General features: G+C 52.0%; 1 protein-coding gene across 1 annotated transcript in view; it reads right to left on the bottom strand.

Annotated features, from left to right (window-relative positions):
- LOC124661170 (disease resistance protein RGA2-like) overlaps positions 1-2,730 on the bottom strand; it is a 31,806-nt gene extending 29,076 nt beyond the window's left edge. The window contains exon 1 of the mRNA XM_047199029.1: positions 2,332-2,730. Within this exon, the coding sequence (XP_047054985.1) occupies positions 2,332-2,721 (390 nt within the window). The 5' untranslated portion in view covers positions 2,722-2,730. The remainder of the gene's footprint in view (positions 1-2,331) is intronic.
- Between the last annotated feature and the right edge of the window lie 16,155 nt (positions 2,731-18,885).

Below are 18,885 nucleotides of genomic sequence, written 5' to 3'. Positions count from 1 at the left end.
CCGTTGGAGCTGGCTGGTGCCGTGGTTTTGCAGTGGCGACCATGGTGGCGACTTGCTCCCCACGTGGGGAGCCGTCGGGGCCGAGTGTTGAGCCTCCTCTGTCTTGCCATAAGTTTTAGAGGGTGCTGCTCCCTCTGTACTGGTGTGCCCCTTGGTTCTGTAGTTGGCGGCCATGGGTACGGTCTCGCTCTACCAAGGCGAGCCGTGGCAGTGGTGGTGGTGGTTTCTCCATGCTGGTTGCTAGGCTCTTGCGTCGGGTTCTTGTCGAAGCTCTATGGCGTGGCTGGCGTGGCTGGCGCGGGTGGTCTTCGCTCGTGCTCTCGGCTTGCCCACCCTTCGGGTATATCGGACCTAGGTGGAGTTGGGGTTACTCTCGATGGTGCTATGCCTTTCGACTACGACGATGACCCCCACGTGCGGTGAGGGTGCTCCGTGCGCGAGTGCTCTTGGTGTGTCTCTGCTCTGTGATGCCCTTCGACTCCAGCTGGTAGGCACACAGGCGTCGTGGCATCGTCTCGGTCGCACGCCCCTTCGGCACCCCCCCCCGACACATGTGATGTCGGCGCGCCGGGTGGTCTCGGATGCGCGTTGCCTTTCGATTATCGGGATGCCTCAAGCTGTGATGTCCCTCCTGCTGCCGTGTCGCTGACTCTTCCTTGTGATCGTTGTGCTTGTGCCGCGATGGGTTTTCTCATCGGTCAACTGTCTCCTAGGTTTCTCGGAGTGACCTCCTTGTCTTTCTTGCTTTTGTGTTGTTGTGTTGTTGGGTGTGTTATTTTCCTCTTTCTTTCTCTTCTCTTGTATCCCCCGTAAAACTGTGGTTCACTTGAACCCTATTTTGTAGAGGATGAAAAGCCTCATAGGCAACTTTGAATGAAATATATTCAGGTGGGGACCCGTTCCCCGCGGGTGAAAATTCAAAAACATAAAAAAACTAAAAGTTCGAACTGATGAAAAAAACTAGGCCATCTACTTATAAATTTCAACAGTCCCCTCACGTGTGACCCGGAAAAGATGGGAAACAAGTCAATACGTGTAGAGTCAGAGGCAGACTCAAGACGTGCCTATACGAGAACTCTGAAGGGACAACAACAATTGTAGGTGAAATTGCGAAACTCAGGATTCGAACTCGAGACCCTAAGCTCTGATACCATGTTAAACTTCATGCACTAGCCAACGCTACTAGAAGTACAAACTAACGGAAATAGATAGACAATCTATTTATATACTTCGACATTCGTGTTGTTACCGCTATTACAGGGAAGGTTATGGCCGCAGAGTTGTAAAGCTAGTGTGCCCAAATAAACCAGAAAAATCGAATGTTTGGCAATAGCAAAAAAAATTTTGTTATTCCATCCGGAAAATTTAATTCAGCTCATGGGTGCGTATGAACTTGTTGTATGAAAATATATTTTAAAAAAATTAAAAATTGAAATAAATTTTGCATATAGATCTCGACGTTATATGCTCATACATTTTTGGGAATAAATACTTTTTGTCCCATGTAAGAAAAGGTAATTTTGATGATGCAACATATGACTATTTACGTGACAATTGTTTTGGTATTTTTTACACAGGCCACATAAAATGTTCATTTTTTTCCGAAGATTTGTGTGCAAACATAGAATATCCAGACGTACACGTAAAATTTTATTTCGATTTTTTTCTATGTTTTAGCATATTGTTTTTAATGCATTTTCCATAATAGGTTCATGTACATCTATGAGCCAAAACACCACATCCATTCCATCTGGTCTATAATATAAGTATTATGGCTTTAATTTAATTTTTGATAAAATTGAACTAAAACCCTCACAGAGACACTTAGAGCATCTCCAGTCGCGTCCCCAAACGGCATTTGGAGGACGGCGGACAAGAAATGGAGAAAATCGCGTTCCAGTCGCGTCCCCCAAAGCTAAATAGCGCCTCATTTTGTGTCCGGCGTCCCCGGTAGAGACTCTCTCTACCGGGGACGCCGGACACAAAATGAGAGCCCATATGCATGCAGCTCCTAGTTCCCACATGTCATTCTCTTTCCCCACACTTTCTCTCACTTACTTTTCTCACATGGGGTGGTCCCTTCTATTAAAATGCATGCATCCGGACGCTGTTTGAGGGACGCGGCTGGAAAGGGTCTCTTTTCTGTACAGATTTTTGATCTCTTTTTGTCCGGCGCGGTCCTAAACGTGCCCCAAATCATTTGTGCCGGACGTTTTTTAAGGGACGCGACTGGAGATGCTCTTACTATGAATAGGAGGAAGTAATACTTTGCATATAAAAGTACTTTTGGAAAACCGAGAGAAATACAAACACATAGAGGCAGGAAAGGACCTTGTGTTTTAGTGGAGAGCTCTTCACGGCAGACCAGATCTGCTTCAAGCGATGTGAAGGCCCGACAACCTTTGCCTTGAGCCTGTCATCTTGTATCTTCTCAAGACGGTAATACTCAACATCATCTAGGATTTCCTCTGCTTCATAGAAAGCAGATTTAAGGTTGCTGTACAGCCCCTCTAATCGAGGCCTGTAAGGGCTCTCCTCGACTGCTCCGATCACCCGCTCCAACAATAAAATGTTTGGCTGAAGCTCACTTAGCTTCTCCGATGCATCAAAGCCAAGATACGAGGATGCTTTCTTGTATAGATCGGAGATGACGGGCGAGGCGACCCACCCTGCGGCTTGCATGCCCCACCCTATCGCAACAGCAGCAGCAACTTCCGCCATTAGAAGTCCCAAGTTCTTCTTAGCAGTGCCGAGCGATTTCTTGCAAGTCTGTACTAGATTGTGAAGGAAAGATTTCTTGGAATGCCTAAGGACATGTCTGGGCGGCGTCAACTAATTTGAAAGGGAGGCCGTACCTATAATTAAACTGTATAACTTTTTTGAAACTAATTAAACTGTATAACTAATCATATGAAGTTAATTCAAACAAGCAACCACGAGATGTATATTGGAATTATTGGCCAATGGGCCTAAAAAAAAGAGAGGGGAAGGCGACGCGGGAGAATTAGAAAAAGAGAAAACGAGTGAGGAGGCTTGGGAAGAAACTTCGTCCTGGTTGGAGGAAATAGCATCTAACACCACATGTTGGTGACTTTTTTGCAAGGAATCACAACATGCGTTTGTTTTTGCATAGAACACCATATTTTGCTTGATCATTTGCACAAAACACATAGCCAATCATTAAAAGTTTTAATAGCCAGTTAGTCAGTCTAGCCCGCTGTCACAAAGCGTAATGTGGTATTTTCTCTCCTTATTCAACCAAATTGGTATGTCACCAGATTTTCATTCATATTCATAGCACATTACATAAACGAGTCTTTACAAAATACGGCTCATAGGGAGCCTACCTAAATGATCGGGAGCAGCAAAAGGCGGCAATATCTACAAAAAAGAAAAACAAAAGAAAGTACAAGTTGGTCTACTTGAGCGGCGCGTGTCGAGTTATGCCAGTATCCCGAGTTCGAGTCTAGGGACTCGAGCTTGAAGTGGGTTTATGCGGGTTTGCCACAAGAGCAGTTAACTAGTACCTGATCCGTCAGATGAACCAGCCCCATTTACCATCATCCATGTACAAAATAGATGCTGAGCAAAATATTTGTTATGATTCGAAAGTTTTACGAAACATGTGATTCAGTTTTACGATGGAGATTTTACTCGACTCTATGATTCAAGCAAAATCCTCGGGGGCTACTGACATAGGTATGCCTAGCAGCTAGACGAACCGGCCTGAACATACCGGTTCAGACGATAATGGAGATTAATTGTCCATTAAAAACTTTTAATAATGGATTATGTGTTTTGTGCAAGTGATTACAACAAAATGTGGTGTTCCTTGCAAAAACAAACACATGTTGTGGTTCTGTGCAAAAATGCCACCAACATGTGGTGCTATGTGCTATTTCCTCTCCTGGTTGGAAAGCTTTCTTGGAATGACAAAGGACATGTATGGGCGAGGTCAACTAATTTGAGATGGTGGCCGTACCTTTAATTAATTTATTAACTGTTTAGTAATCATATGAAGTTAATTGAAACAAGCAACCCCGGAGATGTATTGGAATGATTGGCCAATGGGACATACCGGATAACGTTTGCCAGTGCTTGAGCCTAAAAAAAATTAGGGGAAAGCGACGCGGGAGAAGACTTTGGAAGAAACTTCGCCCTGTTTGGTCGATCGGCCCTCGATGGGGAGAGAGTCGATCAGCTCCCACGCCACGTTGCTGGCTTCAACCTTCAAGCAAGGCACGCAGCGCCTTGAGGCATCCAATCCAATCCACCCTCCATCTGCATCCAATGGACAACAACGCAAGACGCGATTCAGTCCCGAGTCAACCCTCTCTCCTCACGCGAGCGCAAGGGGAACGAGCACAATGCTGATAGGAAGAGGTCGGGCAGCTCTTGGGCGGAGCTTGCCGCCGCCGCTGCGCTCACCTCCGGAAACGAGTCCGCTCTGAAGGTGACCCACGCCGTCCCATCCGCCCACCTGCAACGACGGAGCTTTGGAGGTGACCCACGCCGGTCCGGCCGCCGTCGGTTGCTCGTTCCTTCCACCTCCGTCGAAGCATTGGACTGCTCTACGACGCCCCCGTATGCCCTTCCTTGCTGTTGGTAGCCAGGAGCTGAAGATCGATTACGCAGACGTCCAGATTGCACAGCACACCACAGTTTTTCAGACTGCCAGTAGCAGAACAAGGAAACTGAATTGTGTTCAGCTATTAACACTCAAACGGCAGAACATCAGGCCAATTTCAGTTCAGCAAAACAACAACAAAGGGGCAAAACAGCAGTATGTCAGGGACTCAGGGAGAGGCCGCAATCTGATGACGAGCTTGATGGCGCCCAGCGACGCGGGAAGGAGCCAAGGAGGACGGCTGATCGAGGGGTCTGAAAGGGGGTCGTCGGAGGGAGCTGAACTGCGGAGGCGGAGGTGGCCGGCGCCGGCGGGCGCGCTCGTTCTTTTCCGGCCTCAGTGCTTTGCCTTGCGCTCGCGTGAGGAGGAAGGGTTGACTCGGGACTGACCCGCGCCTTGCGTTGCTGTCCGTTGGATGCAGATGGAGGGTGGATTGGAGGTCTCTCAGTCCCTCTTTTTTCCCCAATGTTTATGACATCTTCCAGCTGCTCCAAAGATTCAAGTTGGTGTCTTCTCTGCTACCATGCCTCCTGAAACCCTTGAGATCACCCGCAAGTTCATGAACAAACCTGTGAGGATCCTTGTCAAGAGGGATGAGCTTAGAGCATCTCCACTCGTCTCCCCGACTAGGCCCCGAACGAGTTTTTTCCATCCGGACAGCGAAATTCAGCCCAGTCGCGCCCCTGGTTCCTCGATTTCGTCCGGATTTGGGCCTAAATTCATCCGGCGATCTCACGCCATCCCCGGCCCCCCGGGGAGCTCTCGGGGATTCCAGACGAAAGAAAAGCGCGCGAAACGGCGAGGAAACTTCCCGCGCGTCTGGTGGCCCCAACTTGTCGGCGAGAGACACCGATCGTCGTCCTCATCGCATCGTCTTCCGCGCGCTGTAAAAGCCTGCCGCCGGTCGGCGATTCGCCGGCCGCGTAGCTTCCACGCGGCGAGTTAATGCCGTCGCATCGTCTTCCGCGCACGCATCGTCTTCCACGCGGCATTAATCGCCGGCGCTCGCCGCGCCCGCCGCGCCTATTTAAGGCCACTCCGCTCGCCGCGACGCCCCTGCTCCACTCTTCCTCCATTCTCCCTCCACTCACCCTCCACCTCCACCTCCAACGACGATGGCGTTCTCCGACGACGACGGCGCAGCCTCCAATGGCTTCCCCCGCCGGTCGCTCCACCAGTGGGAGGGGCACCTCCTCCACCAGGCGGGGTACCCCTGCCCGCCGTACACGAGGCCTCCCGGCGGCGGGTGGCGGCTAAGTCGCGGCGGCGTACCAATCCCGCCGCCGTCTCGGGGCTAAGCCCTCGACGTCGCCATCGAGGAGGCGCGGCTCACGATGACGGACGAGGAGCTCGCCGACCCGCGCCACCACCCCGACAACTACACGCGGTGGAACTCATACTTTCTCCGGCGGTGGGAGCGGGAGCTGGCGGCCTACGACGGCCCGCCGCCTCCGCCTGCGCGCAACAACGCAGCGGGCCGCCGACGTTGGTGGAGCGCGCCGGGCCAGACGCTGGAGAACGTCCTCGAGCACATCGAGGGCGGAAACTTCCCGGTGCTGACGATGCCCCCTGCATCGAGGGCATCGGTGAGCCGCCGCCGGGGGAACGTCTGGCAGCCACGGCGCATGGCTGCCAGCTCGTCGTCTTCCGGATCGGCGCCGAGGCCGTCCCGGCGCGCGTCAAGAAGGAGCCGGCGTCTCCACCACCGCCGACCAGAGGGCGCAGCGGCGCCCTCGTCATCCGCGAGCCCTCCTCCCCGCAGCGTGGGCGGAAGAGGAAGTCGGCGAAGGAGGACGGCGCCGCCGCCGCCAACGCCGCCGCAAACGAGGCTCGCCGAGGAGGAGGCGAAGCGCGCGGAGGAAGCCGCCGTTGCGGAGGCGATCGCCGGGTCGCTCAAGGACCTGGTGCCCGCCGACAACGCCCTCCCCGAGGACGCCGCCCGGAGTGGTCGGCGCGGCCGGGGAGCGCGAGGAGGCGGAGCGGCGGCGGCGGTCGATGGACCCGGCCGCCGCGCGTCAACTCGCCGCCCGCGGCCGCCGCTCCAACCGCCGCCGCCGGCGTCGCTCGCTACCGCCGGCCTGCAACACCTCCATCCGGCGTCGCCGCCCCGTCGTCGACCTCGAAGCCTCGGACGACGAATGGTACAAGCCATCGCCGCCTCGGTGGGGAGACGCCGGCCGGGGCGGCGGCCCGGGCCGCGCTGCCGTAGTTCGACGACGACTCCGACGACGATGGCGACGACGGCGGCGACTACACGGTGTTCTACCGCCAATTGGGCATGTAGAACGCCGTGTTTTATAATTTAAGTTGTATTCCCCTAGCCGACTTCGAAATATAGTCGAATTCGGCCTCTATGTATGAACTTCGCCCTCTATATAGTAAATATCATTAAATTTAGTCTAAATTCGCCCGTTTTTAGCCGTAGTTTGTCAAGTTTAAGTTTTTCAAATTTACATCGTCGTCTTCGCCTGAGGACGCGACTGGGAAACAACTCCTCCCCACGCCAAATTTACATCCAATCCGGACGTAAATTTCCCCGAATTTTGGCGTGGGGAGGGCAAACGAGTGGAGATGCTTTTACCCTTGAGGGTATCAAGCAGTTCTATGTCAATGTGGAGAAGGAAGAGTGGAAGCTTGACACACTCTGTGACCTGTATGAGACTCTTGCCATCACCTAAAGTGTCATCTTTGTGAACACCCGCCGCAAGGTGGACTGGCTCACCGACAGGATGAGGGGCAGGGATCACTGTTAGAGATATATTTCGTGTACGTATAAACGGATAGTGTAGGATAGAGATAGGACTCTCGTGTCTTGCCTTGCACTCCAAGATGATCCCTGTACGCCTATATATACTCGCCCATGAGGCTCAATAATACATCCAACATATTCCGCCAATCACTCTCCCTCTCTATCGTTCAACATGGTATCAGAGCGGCGCCGATTCTAACCTAGCCGCCCCCAAGCTTCCGCGCCGCGCCGCCCCCGGGGAGGTCGATCTCCATGATCTACTCCGGGGGGCGCGCAATCCGTATGAGGGTTCGTCCGCCGATCCGTTGATCCGCTCCCTCGAGTCTTTTGTTTCCAATCCGTAGATTGGTTTTTCTTTTTGCTCTGCCAGTCGCTCGACCGGCGTTTTCTTTTTTTTGGTTTCGCCGATCCTCGATCGGATTGAGTCACCCACCGCCGTCGTCATCACGCGCCTCTACTCCAACCTCGGCGTCGACTGCACCGGCCATCTTCATCAACCGCGCGGCACGGCCGCACGCATCACACACGGGACGCCTACGTGCGACGCAGCATGCTGTCTCGCCCGCGCGGTCTCCATCGTTGGTCCGTCTTCGCCGTCATCGCCTGGGACATGACCGACAACGTCGCCAACGACTCCAATCTGCGGCACGTCATCCACGTCATGGCGCGTACAGCACCGTCGTCGGTCTGATCAACCGACCGCGCGCACGTCTCCGCCAAGCACGTCCCCGAGCACGCGCCTACCATCGATCGAGCTATGGGTTGCCGCTGCGTCGCCCCTTCGGGCCACAGCACCGCCGCCTTAGGTCCATGCTACCGGCCTCCGACGCACCTTCCAAGGCGTGTACGTTGCTGGTGGCCTCCCGCCGCTGCATCGACTCGCGCCCTGCAGCTACGCCGGCCCCTCGGGCCGAGACGTTGCCGCACGCAGTCCACTTCGCCGTCCCCCGCGCACCGACGTTCTAGGCTACTACCGCGCCGCCCCATCGGCGCAGGTCGCCACCGTCAGCGCAAGGTCTACGTCAAGCCGCCGGGTTCCTCCTCGCCAACTTCGAGTACCGCCGCCGCACCTCCACAGGTACCCTGCATGACCACTCTGGTCGTCGCAGGCCTCGCCGACCACCTCTACAGTCTAGGCATCCAGCATGGTCACTCCTGGTCACCGCTGGTTTCGCCGCCTTCTACGTCTCCGTCCACCACGACCTAGCAGTCCATGATGGTCCCTTCCCTCGCACGCCCGGTATTGGCAACACCGACGCGTGCCTTCATCCCCGACGCGCCCCCGAGCACCGGCAAGCTCGGGCCGGCGCCTCGTCTTCATCGGCTTCGACAACGTCTTTATCGGCATCGACTCTTCTACGACTGCCTCGACCGTGTCGCCGACTTCGTCTTTGCGTACTCGGTTACGGCGAAACCGGAGTATGCCTTCGTCCCCGACGTGCGCCTAGTTCGACAAAACTAGGGCAGCACCTCGTCCTCGACGGCTCGGACCGCATCGACTTCGGCATTGACAACCTCCACGACCGCCTCGACGCGTCTCCGTCACTCTCCTCGCGCACTATGCGCTTGCGGCTTCATGTGCGGCTACCTCGACACCGGCACCCGACCACGACATCGACCACGGCATCCCCTCGCGCGGCTACCCCGACCAAGGTTGCAGCACCCACGCTCTCGGCTACCTCGACATCGGCACGAAGGGCTATCACCTCGCATGAGCACCTCAGCTTCTTCTACAGTCCAAGCATCTGCGACGTTACACCGTCCACGACGCTCCCGCTACGACTGCGGGGGAGTGTCAGCCTTCTGGGGTCCACTTCGGTTTATCTCAAGTCTGACCGTCCACGTCGTTCATGTTGTTCACGACGCTCCCGCTACGACTGCGGGGGAGTGTTAGAGATATATTTCGTGTACGTATAAACGGATAGTCTAGGATAGAGATAGGACTCTCGTGTCTTGCCTTGCACTCCAAGATGATACCTGTACGCCTATATATACTCGCCCATGAGGCTCAATAATACATCCAACATATTCCGCCAATCTCTCTCCCTCTCTATCGTTCAACAATCACACAGTTTCTGCTACTCACGGAGACATGGACCAGAACAGCCCCGTCGATGGCCACGATCGAAGAGATCGATCGATCCAGGCCCCCAAATTCGAGGGGCCCCCGAATTTCTGCAGCCCAGTAGTGTTTCCTCTGCTATGTCACTGGTGGAAAAAAGGGCTTCGGTCGCGGTTCGCAACTGCCATTGGTCGCGGTTGCGCAACCGCGACCAAGCAAGCGCGACTAAAGCCCACCCCCTTTAGTCGCGGTTCTTTACGAACCGCGACTAAAGGCGCCTCCACGTGGCCGCCAGCACTCCTTCGGGGCGGAGGACCTTTAGTCGCGGTCCTCTCGGCCAACCGCGACTAAAGGCCGCCGCGAGGTTTAGGGTTTTAGCCCCCCCCTAAACCTGGTTTCTTTTTAGTTTGTATTGTTTTATTTTCTTTTCTGTTTTATTTTAATTTTGAAGGAGTTTCACATATTCTACGGTACTACATATACATGCATATGAACGTACAATTTCAAACAAATTTGAAATTAGAACCAAAAAGAATTCAAGAGGAATTGACAATATATATTCAATATCGATGACCATATACAATTTTGAACTAGTTTCCATACATATGATTTACTGCATATGAAGTTCTACATCCTCTACATAGTGTTCTCCACTAGGATCGATGACTTGCTTCGCGATCCATCCAGCTAGTTCCTCTTGAAGTGGTCGGAAGCGAGCTTCTAGACTAAGCGTCTTCCGAAGGTTATTCCTGCTAATGTTGTTCGGACACGAAATCCGCTCAGAGGTGTATCTCCGGATCATCTCACAAACATAGTATCCACATAGATTGGTCCCCTTTGGCTGAATATCTTGGGTCGCAGACACTACCCTTTTCCACTCGTAGCTCTTTTTTGAATTCACCGACCTTTGTGTCTACGAACCGTGTCCAAACCCTACGAGGCAAAGAAAATTAAATGAACAAGAGAGTTATTAGTTACTTGATATTAGGAAATGAACAAAATAGGCCGATCGATATAGAGCGCAAGTGAATGAAAATATATAATTACTTCTGCATCATTTTTCTCAAGTCGGCCCAAAGCTTTGCATTCAGATTCGAGAGTCGTGGATGAGAACTGTGGAGTCGTGAAATTGAATTACTAGCGAGAATCCGGTGGAACTCGCGGACACGATACATGCACGGTCATGCATAATTAACTCATCGATTATAGTAAACAAAAGAGAATGTGCTCAAGACAGAAACACTCACCCAAAATGGTAAGGAAATAGAATATCACTTTTGAGTTCCCGACTTGATAAAAACATCCACAGGTCGGCCTCCATGTCGGCGGGAAAATGTTGTAACACATATGAATTAACGATATGTGGGTCAATGAACCCAACATCATGGATGTTCCTTATCATGCATTCCCGCTTCTTCATTCTCGCATACACAACAAGATAGTTAATTAGGACAATATATATATATATATATAGTGCGGGCAATGAACGAGATGGGGTAGAAATAAATCACTTACGAACGTAGCAACCGATGATAGATTTGTCGAGCTCGCGCAGATTGAAAAAGCTGGAACAATTCACTCCGATGAATTTGTACATAGTAATGTTTGAAGTGATGCTCAGGTCTAACTTCCGCATAAATATAGTCTTTGGCGTTTTTTAATTTTATGTAAGCCTTGTACCAATTTAGCGGACTTGTCATTTGCGGAGGTAGATCCTTTTCCTGCGCAGGCTCGACGAGAGGCCCATTCGACACATATGTAATTACTACGTCCTTCATTGTTGCCTCATCAAGGCCTAACACTGCACGAAGAGTCGGACCTAAGTTGGCCGCTTGTTCTATGGCACTCGCTACGGTCAATCCCTGTCTTGCCGCAGCTGCTATGATTTCGGGGTCATCCGGACCGGCGGCTTTCACTATGAGAGGGGCGATGGATTGTTTACTCGTGCCCCGAGCTGGGCAACTTGTTTCCCCTCTTTTTTACTTTCACTATGAGAGGCTTTCTTCTCCTGCTTCTCCGCCAACTCTTGCTTCTCCTTCAAGATGAATGCTTGCCTACGAAGTTCATGTGAATAGTAGTCGGGCGGATTCTTCGCGGCTTGGGACGGTTCGGTCAAAAATGACTTAGCCCACTTCTTTTGCTTGTCGGAATATACCGGCTTGGGCTCGGGCTCTCTTTTCTTCTTGCAGTCCGCCTGCCATTTCTCATGCTTGAGCAGCCACGACCGCTGCATTTTCCTCCACACTAAGGTCATAAGGTCTCGGGGTGAGAGGCTTCAGTGATGGCCCCGGTATCTTTGTGGTCCTAGGTACATAAGGGTCCGGGTTAATAGTCCAGGACTGCTTCCTCTTCTTTGCCGGGGGCGGCTGCTTCTTCGCCGCAGGTGGACTGGGGGGCGGCGTCTGCTTACCCGCCGGAGGTGAATTGGGGGCGGCGTCGGGCCGACGTGAAGGAGGTGTAGGTGAACCACCACCATCGCCGCCGCCGCCTCCGCCACCACCACCGGAGGGGGTGGACTTGTTCGCCTTGGCGCCTCGTCCGGAAACTTGATAAACTTCTTTTCCGGAGAATAAACTGGCGCTTGACACCTCCAAGTCTTCTCTCCCCTTCGGGTGTAGCAATGTCAATCTCCAGGTCCTCAAACCCTGGGACTATTTCCTCCACCGTGACACGAGCATAGCCATCTGCAATGGGATTGTTGTGGTGGAGTGCTCCAGGCTCACATGGCAAAGCACTGCCGATGGCTACCTTCGTGGACATGTTCCCAGTAGGATAATGCAGATGACATTGTTTCATCTCCTTTACATCGTCCACGGGGTAGCGAGGAGGCTCCGGTGCGGTAATTTGGATCTCCGGTGCATCGAGTAGCCGGCTGGACCTCCGTGGAAGCCACGCTCGCTTCTCCGCTGCTGGCTTCCGAGATCCGCTGGATGATCTTCATGCGTCCCAGCTGCCGATCTCTCCTGTACTAGTATAGACAGGGTTTTCTTCATCTCATCGAGATCCGATGCCAACCGCGCCACAACATCGTCATCCCGATCCGACTTTCTCTTACGGCTTCTGTAACCGTACGGGTCATCGTCTCGGGAGAACCCTTCTTTCCACGTAATGTTCCCGGGCATGCCTCGTACACGTCCTCCGTGTTCGGGATTCCCGAGGGCTCTTGTCGGCGCGTCGTTCTCTCCGTTGAACTTGATCTTCCCCTCTTGAGCATCCCTCATTGCGTCAATAAGGGCTTGGGTGGGTTTAAACATTTTGTTCCCGTAAACACACGCCCTCGTCTCCGGGTCTAGCGTTCCCCCATGCCCGTACCACCGGCTTTTGGCCCTTCGGTCCCATCCCTCCGTACTCGGACGGATTCCTCGCCTCCTCGGCTCGTTCTCCATCTTCTCCCACTTAGGCTCCCAAAAGCGATACCCTCCTGGCCCCATAACATGATTGTACTCCTTCTTAGCCGCATTTTCCTTATTTTTTTTCGATATTTCAATGAAATGCTCCGATTTCTTACGCTTCACAAATTCTGGCCAATCATGTTCAAGTCTCTCATACTTGTCCTTTGAATTCCGGAGTCTTGTTCGGTTGACATAGTCACGGGCTAGATTCTGCTTGAATTTCCGGAATGTATCGGCCATCTTACCAAGAGCGAAGTGTTTGAGTAGCCTCCTCCTCTCCTTGTTTTCCTGAATCTTGTTACCCGCCTCATCGAATTTGTGGTATTCCGGAGGTAGGATGAAATGCTCCATAAGCTTTTGAAAGCAATCCTTTTTAGTTCTCTTGTCAACAAAAGTGAAACCAAGACGTGCCTTCTTTGGCTCATTCCACTCCTGGAGGGTGATCGAGATGTTGTCTCTAACAACGGCTCCGCATTGGTTGATAAACTTGGTGGCGTACTTCGGGGGCTCCAGCGGCCTGCCGGTTGCACTGGTCGACAACCTCGATGGTATATGTTTCTCCTGGTTTGAGCGTCTTGGTTGCGCCACGCTTTGACGACGACGTACTCGATTTTTCGACGATCCGGCCGAGGGCTAAAATAAGAAAGAGAGTCGCGCGTGTTAGTACACACATATTTATTCAAATCAGGTAAGTTTGTATCACCGGAGGAAAAATGTATATATATATACCTCGGCGCCGGAGCTAGTTGCTACTTGCAATTGAAGATCGTCGTTGATCGACGTTTCTTCCCCATCATCTTGCCGACGGCCTTCATCTTGACCGTCAAGATTCGGATAAGAAGAAATATCCTCTTCATCTTGTTCGCTCGGCACATAAGGAATATCGCCTTTTATGATGCCAAATAGCTGTTCTTCAATTTCTGGATCATAGTTCTCCATAATCGGGTCAGCTCTATCGTCCGCCATATGTCGATCCCGAAAACATGTAGTAAAAACTAAGTAATTGTGTATATGCCAGCATTATCACATCTCTTACGTACATATAAACAGAGATGGAGACGAGGGAGGCGAAAGGGCGGCGGTGGCGAAAGGGCGGTGGCGGTGCCGAGAGGGAAGCCGCGCGTATACGAGGGGCTCGCTAACGGAGGGAGGTGGCGGTGCCGAGGAGGAAGCCTAACGGCGTCGCTGCGGAGCTCTGTTCGATCGGCGGAGAAGAAGAATGGGGCGCGGTTGTTAGCGCGAGGGTACGGTGTATTTAATTAAGTCAAAATTGTTATGTCGGCATGTGTGGCGGCGCGGTGCGTGTGGCGGCGGCGGCGGCGCTTCGGGCCGGCATGCATGTGCAGACGCGCGCGGCGAGACGAGGAGGGCGCGCGGCTCGACGACGTACGGCGAGCAGAGAAGGGCGGCGACGGCGGCGGTGACGTACACGGCGGCGGCGCTTGACGACGGCGACTTGGACGACGACGGGACGGCGCAACGGCGTCGTTGGCGAGAGGAGCAGATCGATCTGCGGGGCGGCGGTTCGGGCGAGTTGGAGAAGAATGGCGGGCGCGGAAAAGCCGCGCGCTTTTATAGCCCCCCCCTTTGGTCGCGGGCGAGTTAAATATTTTGTTAAGTTTAAATTTTTGTTTATATCATATATTCATGTTTAGTTATTTTTTTGATAAGTTATTTCTTTAAGTTAAAAAAACAAAAAAACAAAAAAAAATTAGTTCATTTTTTTGATAAACTTTTGTTAGGTTATTTTGTTAAGTTATTTTTGTTCATTACAATTTTGATTAACAAATTTTGCTAAATTAATTATTTCGTTAAGTTTAAAAAAAACAAAAAAAAATTAGAGGGATCGAGGCAGGGGCGCCGTGTACTGGCGCGCCCCTCTGCCTCTCTCTCTCCCACACGCACGCACGTCGACGCGCGGCCGCCGGCCGGTATCTGGCGCAGCCGCCGGCCGCGGTTCCTCCCTCTCTCTTCCGCGCGGTCGGCGCTCCTCTCTCTCCATGCCGGCGAGGAAACAGTGCGGCGGCGCGGCGCGGCGAGGAGCAGGGCGGGGCGACAGTTACGTACGGCGGCGGGGCTTCTCGGCGGCGACGGCGTCGACGATCGAGGGGGCGCACGCGTGTGTGCGGCGCGGCGGAGGTCGTAGAGAGGAGGAGGGGCCGGCGCGCGAGAAAGGGCGTGTGCGGCGGCGGCGTCGAGGAGCGGCAGCGGTCGGCGTCGAGGCAGCGTCGCGGCGTCGATGAAGTCGATCGGAAGATGAAGTGAAACCGCCGAGGGAGGCGGGCGCGTATTTATAAAAAACGGCCTTTGGTCGCGGTTGGGCTCACCAACCGCGACTAAAGGGGTACCTTTAGTCGCGGTTGGTGAGCCCAACCGCGACCAAAGGGTATTTTCGCCGGGTTTTTCGTTTCCCGCGGAAAATACCCTTTAGTCGCGGTTGGTGAGCCCAACCGCGACCAAAGGTTATTTTTCAAATTACTTTCTCTTTTTCAAATTTTTAAAAATACAAATAATATATCAAAAAATTCAGAAAAATAAAACTAATTCATTTCAAATCCTTAAAAATACAAATAATATATCAAAAAATTCAGAAAAATAAAACTAATTCATTTAAAAATATTAAAAATACAAATAATATATCAATAAATTCAGAAAAATAAAACTAATTCATTTAAAAATATTAAAAATACAAATAATATATCAAAAAATTCAGAAAAATAAAACTAATTCATTTAAAAATATTAAAAATACAAGTCTCTGTCTTTCCACCGACCCCCTCTTCCCGCCTCTGTCTTTCCGGCGCCGGTCCCCTCTTCACGCCTCTGTCTTTCCGCCTTTAGTCCCGGTTGCACCCACCAGCCGGGACTAAAGATTAGATGACCCAGCTCTGGATTCCTCTTCTTCCCGCCAATTTCTTCCCGCCTCTTTCTTCCCGCCTCTTTCTTCCCGCCAATTTCTTCCCGCCTCTTTCTTCCCCCCTCTTTCTTCCCGCCAATTTCTTCCCCCCCGCTCTTTCTTCCCGCCTCTTTCTTCCCGCCATTTCTCACTACATATATGTTGCCCGGCTTGGCCAGCATTATCACATCTCTCCAATCTCTCATCACTCTCTCATGGCTTCCACCGCACCCACTCTAACCTACCGAGCAGGTGGAGGAGCTTTGCGCCTCGAACTACCCTTGCCCACCGGGCTACCGCGTCCCCGCCGAGCTGGAGCCTAAGCGCCGGCGGCGTGCCGGTCCCTCCCTCCCTCGAGTACTGCGCGCCGGGCAGCCATCACGAACCACTACTACCTCGACCTCACGCCGGAGCAGCGGATGAATCCCCGCTGGCATCCCGATAACCACCATACTTGGGACGCCTTCTTCATCAATCGGCGTGAGAGGGCGCTCGCCGAGTGTGAGGAGGACGGTCCGCCTCCCGGGAACTTCCACGAGGCCGGCCGTCGGCTATGGTGGTACGGCCGGACTCTGCGGAGCGTCATGGACTACATCACGGCCGGCGATATCCCCCGCCTGCGCTACCCTCGGTTCGAGCCACGAGCGCCGCCCGACGACGGCGGACGACGAGCAGCGACGACGACGGCGGTAACTTAGAAGGCGACGACTACCGGTACAACGGCGGCGACTATGAAGACTACGAGTATGCATATTATACGCCTAGGCAGGAGTATGACTAAATCACTCCAAATTTCATGTATCATCAGTGCTATCTCTCGAATCAATCGAATCATTCGAAAATGGACACCAAACACATCACAGGCAATATAATTCACATGATCCATTCAACAAAGTTTGGTACAATAAATTAGTACACATCATTTCTTCCCTTGTGTCCCTGCTTGCTTACGATTGGGCCGTATCCATGGAGCATCCTCATCATTTAACTTAATGCTTGGATCGGTGTTCACTTTGAAGGGCGGAATTTCACCAAACATATTATAATCTTCTACATGTCCGTCTTGTCCTCCACTCCCACGATGTTTCTTTTCCCTGAAAGAACAATGTGGCGCTTTGGATCATCGCATGATGTACTGATCGTTTTCTTATCTTTCCGTTTCCTCGGTTTGCTACTCATGTCCTTGACATAGAAAACCTGAGCGACATCTTTCGCTAGGACGAATGGTTCGTCAAGGTAACCAAGATTGTTGAAATCCACCATTGTCATTCCGTATTGCTGGTCCACCTTTACCCCACCTCCTGTTAGCTTGAACCATTTGCACCGGAACAAAGGGACCTTGAAGGAGGGTCCATAGTCAAGTTCCCATATCTCCTCTATGTAACCATAATATGTGACCTTTTGCCCATTCTCGGTTCTTGCATCAAAGCGGACACCACTGTTTTGGTTGGTGCTCTTTTTATCTTGGGCGATCGTGTAAAATGTATTCCCATTTATCTCGTACCCTTGGAAAGTCGTTATAGTCGAAGATGGTGTCTTGGCCAACATGTACAGCTGATCTACAACCTCATTGTCACTCATGAAATGTTTTCTCAACCAACCGCCGAAAGTCTCCATGTGGGCCTTCCTAATCCGGGATTCGAGGCTTCCCGGGTTGTCCGAGCGTAAAATATTCTTGTGTTTCTCAAAGTACGGAGCCACCAAGCTGGAATTGGTCGAAGCTGTGTGGTGTGCTTCGGTCGGAGAATGGCCGTCCATACATATCGTTGATTTCCTTCCGATCGTGCCTTTTCCACTTAGTCTCCCCTCGTGCCGCGATCGAGGAAGACCAATCGGCTTAAGGTCGGGAACAAAGTCAACACAAAACTCAATTACCTCCTCATTTCCATAGCCCTTGGCGATGCTTCCTTCGGCCTAGCACGGTTACGAACATATTTCTTTAATACTCCCATGAACCTCTCGAAGGGGAACATATTGTGTAGAAATACGGGACCGAGAATGGAAATCTCTTCGACTAGGTGAACCGGGAGGTGCGTCATAATATCGAAGAAGGATGGCGGGAACACCAACTCGAAACCGACAAGACATTGGACCACATCGTTACGTAACCGTGGTAGAACTTCCGGATTGATTACCTTCCGAGAGATTGCATTGAGGAATGCACATAGCTTCACAATGGCTACTCGAACATTTTCCGGCAGAGCCCCTCAAAGCAATCGGAAGCAATTGCGTCATAATCACGTGGCGGTCGTGAGACTTCAGGTTTTGGAACTTTTTCTCCGCCATGTTTATTATTCCCTTTATATTGGACGAGAATCCGGACGGGACCTTAATACTGCTCGAGGCATTCAAAAAAGATGACCTTCTCTTCTTTGGTCGGAGCGTAGGCCGGCACGACCTTGAAACCGTTCCGGATACAGGTCATCGGGGTCTTTCAAACTTTGCTTGGTCCTGCCGTGCTTCCTTTGTATCATTTGACTTCCCATACACGCCCAAGAAGCTTAGGATGTTCACGCAAATATTCTTCGTAACGTGCATCACGTCGATTGCGGAAGCGGACTTCTAGGACTTTCCAATATTCTAGCTCCCGGAATATAGATTTCTTCTTCCACATGGCTACGTGCTCCGTCGGCTCCCTTCGGAACCGATTGTCCGCCGGGACCCTTTCCAAAGATGACTTTCAAATCCTTTACCATATCAAATACCTCAGCACCGGTGCGTTCCGCGAGCTTCGGCCGGTGATCTGCCTTGCCGTTGTAATGCTTGCCGCGCTTTCTTACGTTATGATTTTTGGGAAGAAATCGACGATGCCCCATGTACACGTTCTTCTTACAATTTGGCAAATGTACACTTTCAGTCTCATGTAAGCAGTGCGTGCATGCATTGTATCCCTTATTTGACTCGTCCCGAAAGGTTACTAAGAGCAGGCCAATCGTTGATGGTTACGAAAAGCAACGCTCGTAGGTCAAATTCCTCTTCTTTGTGCTCATCCCACACACGGACACCAGGTCTGCCCCACAAGCTGTAAAAGTTCATCAACTAATGGCCTTAGGTACACATCGATGTCGTTGCCGGGTTGCTTCGGACCTTGGATGAGCACCGGCATCATAATGAACTTCCGCTTCATGCACAACCAAGGAGGAAGGTTGTAGATGCATAG

The sequence above is a fragment of the Lolium rigidum genome, chromosome 1, assembly GCF_022539505.1.
Source record: "Lolium rigidum isolate FL_2022 chromosome 1, APGP_CSIRO_Lrig_0.1, whole genome shotgun sequence".
Lineage (NCBI taxonomy): Eukaryota > Viridiplantae > Streptophyta > Magnoliopsida > Poales > Poaceae > Lolium > Lolium rigidum.
This window is presented reverse-complemented; position numbering and strand designations above follow the sequence as displayed.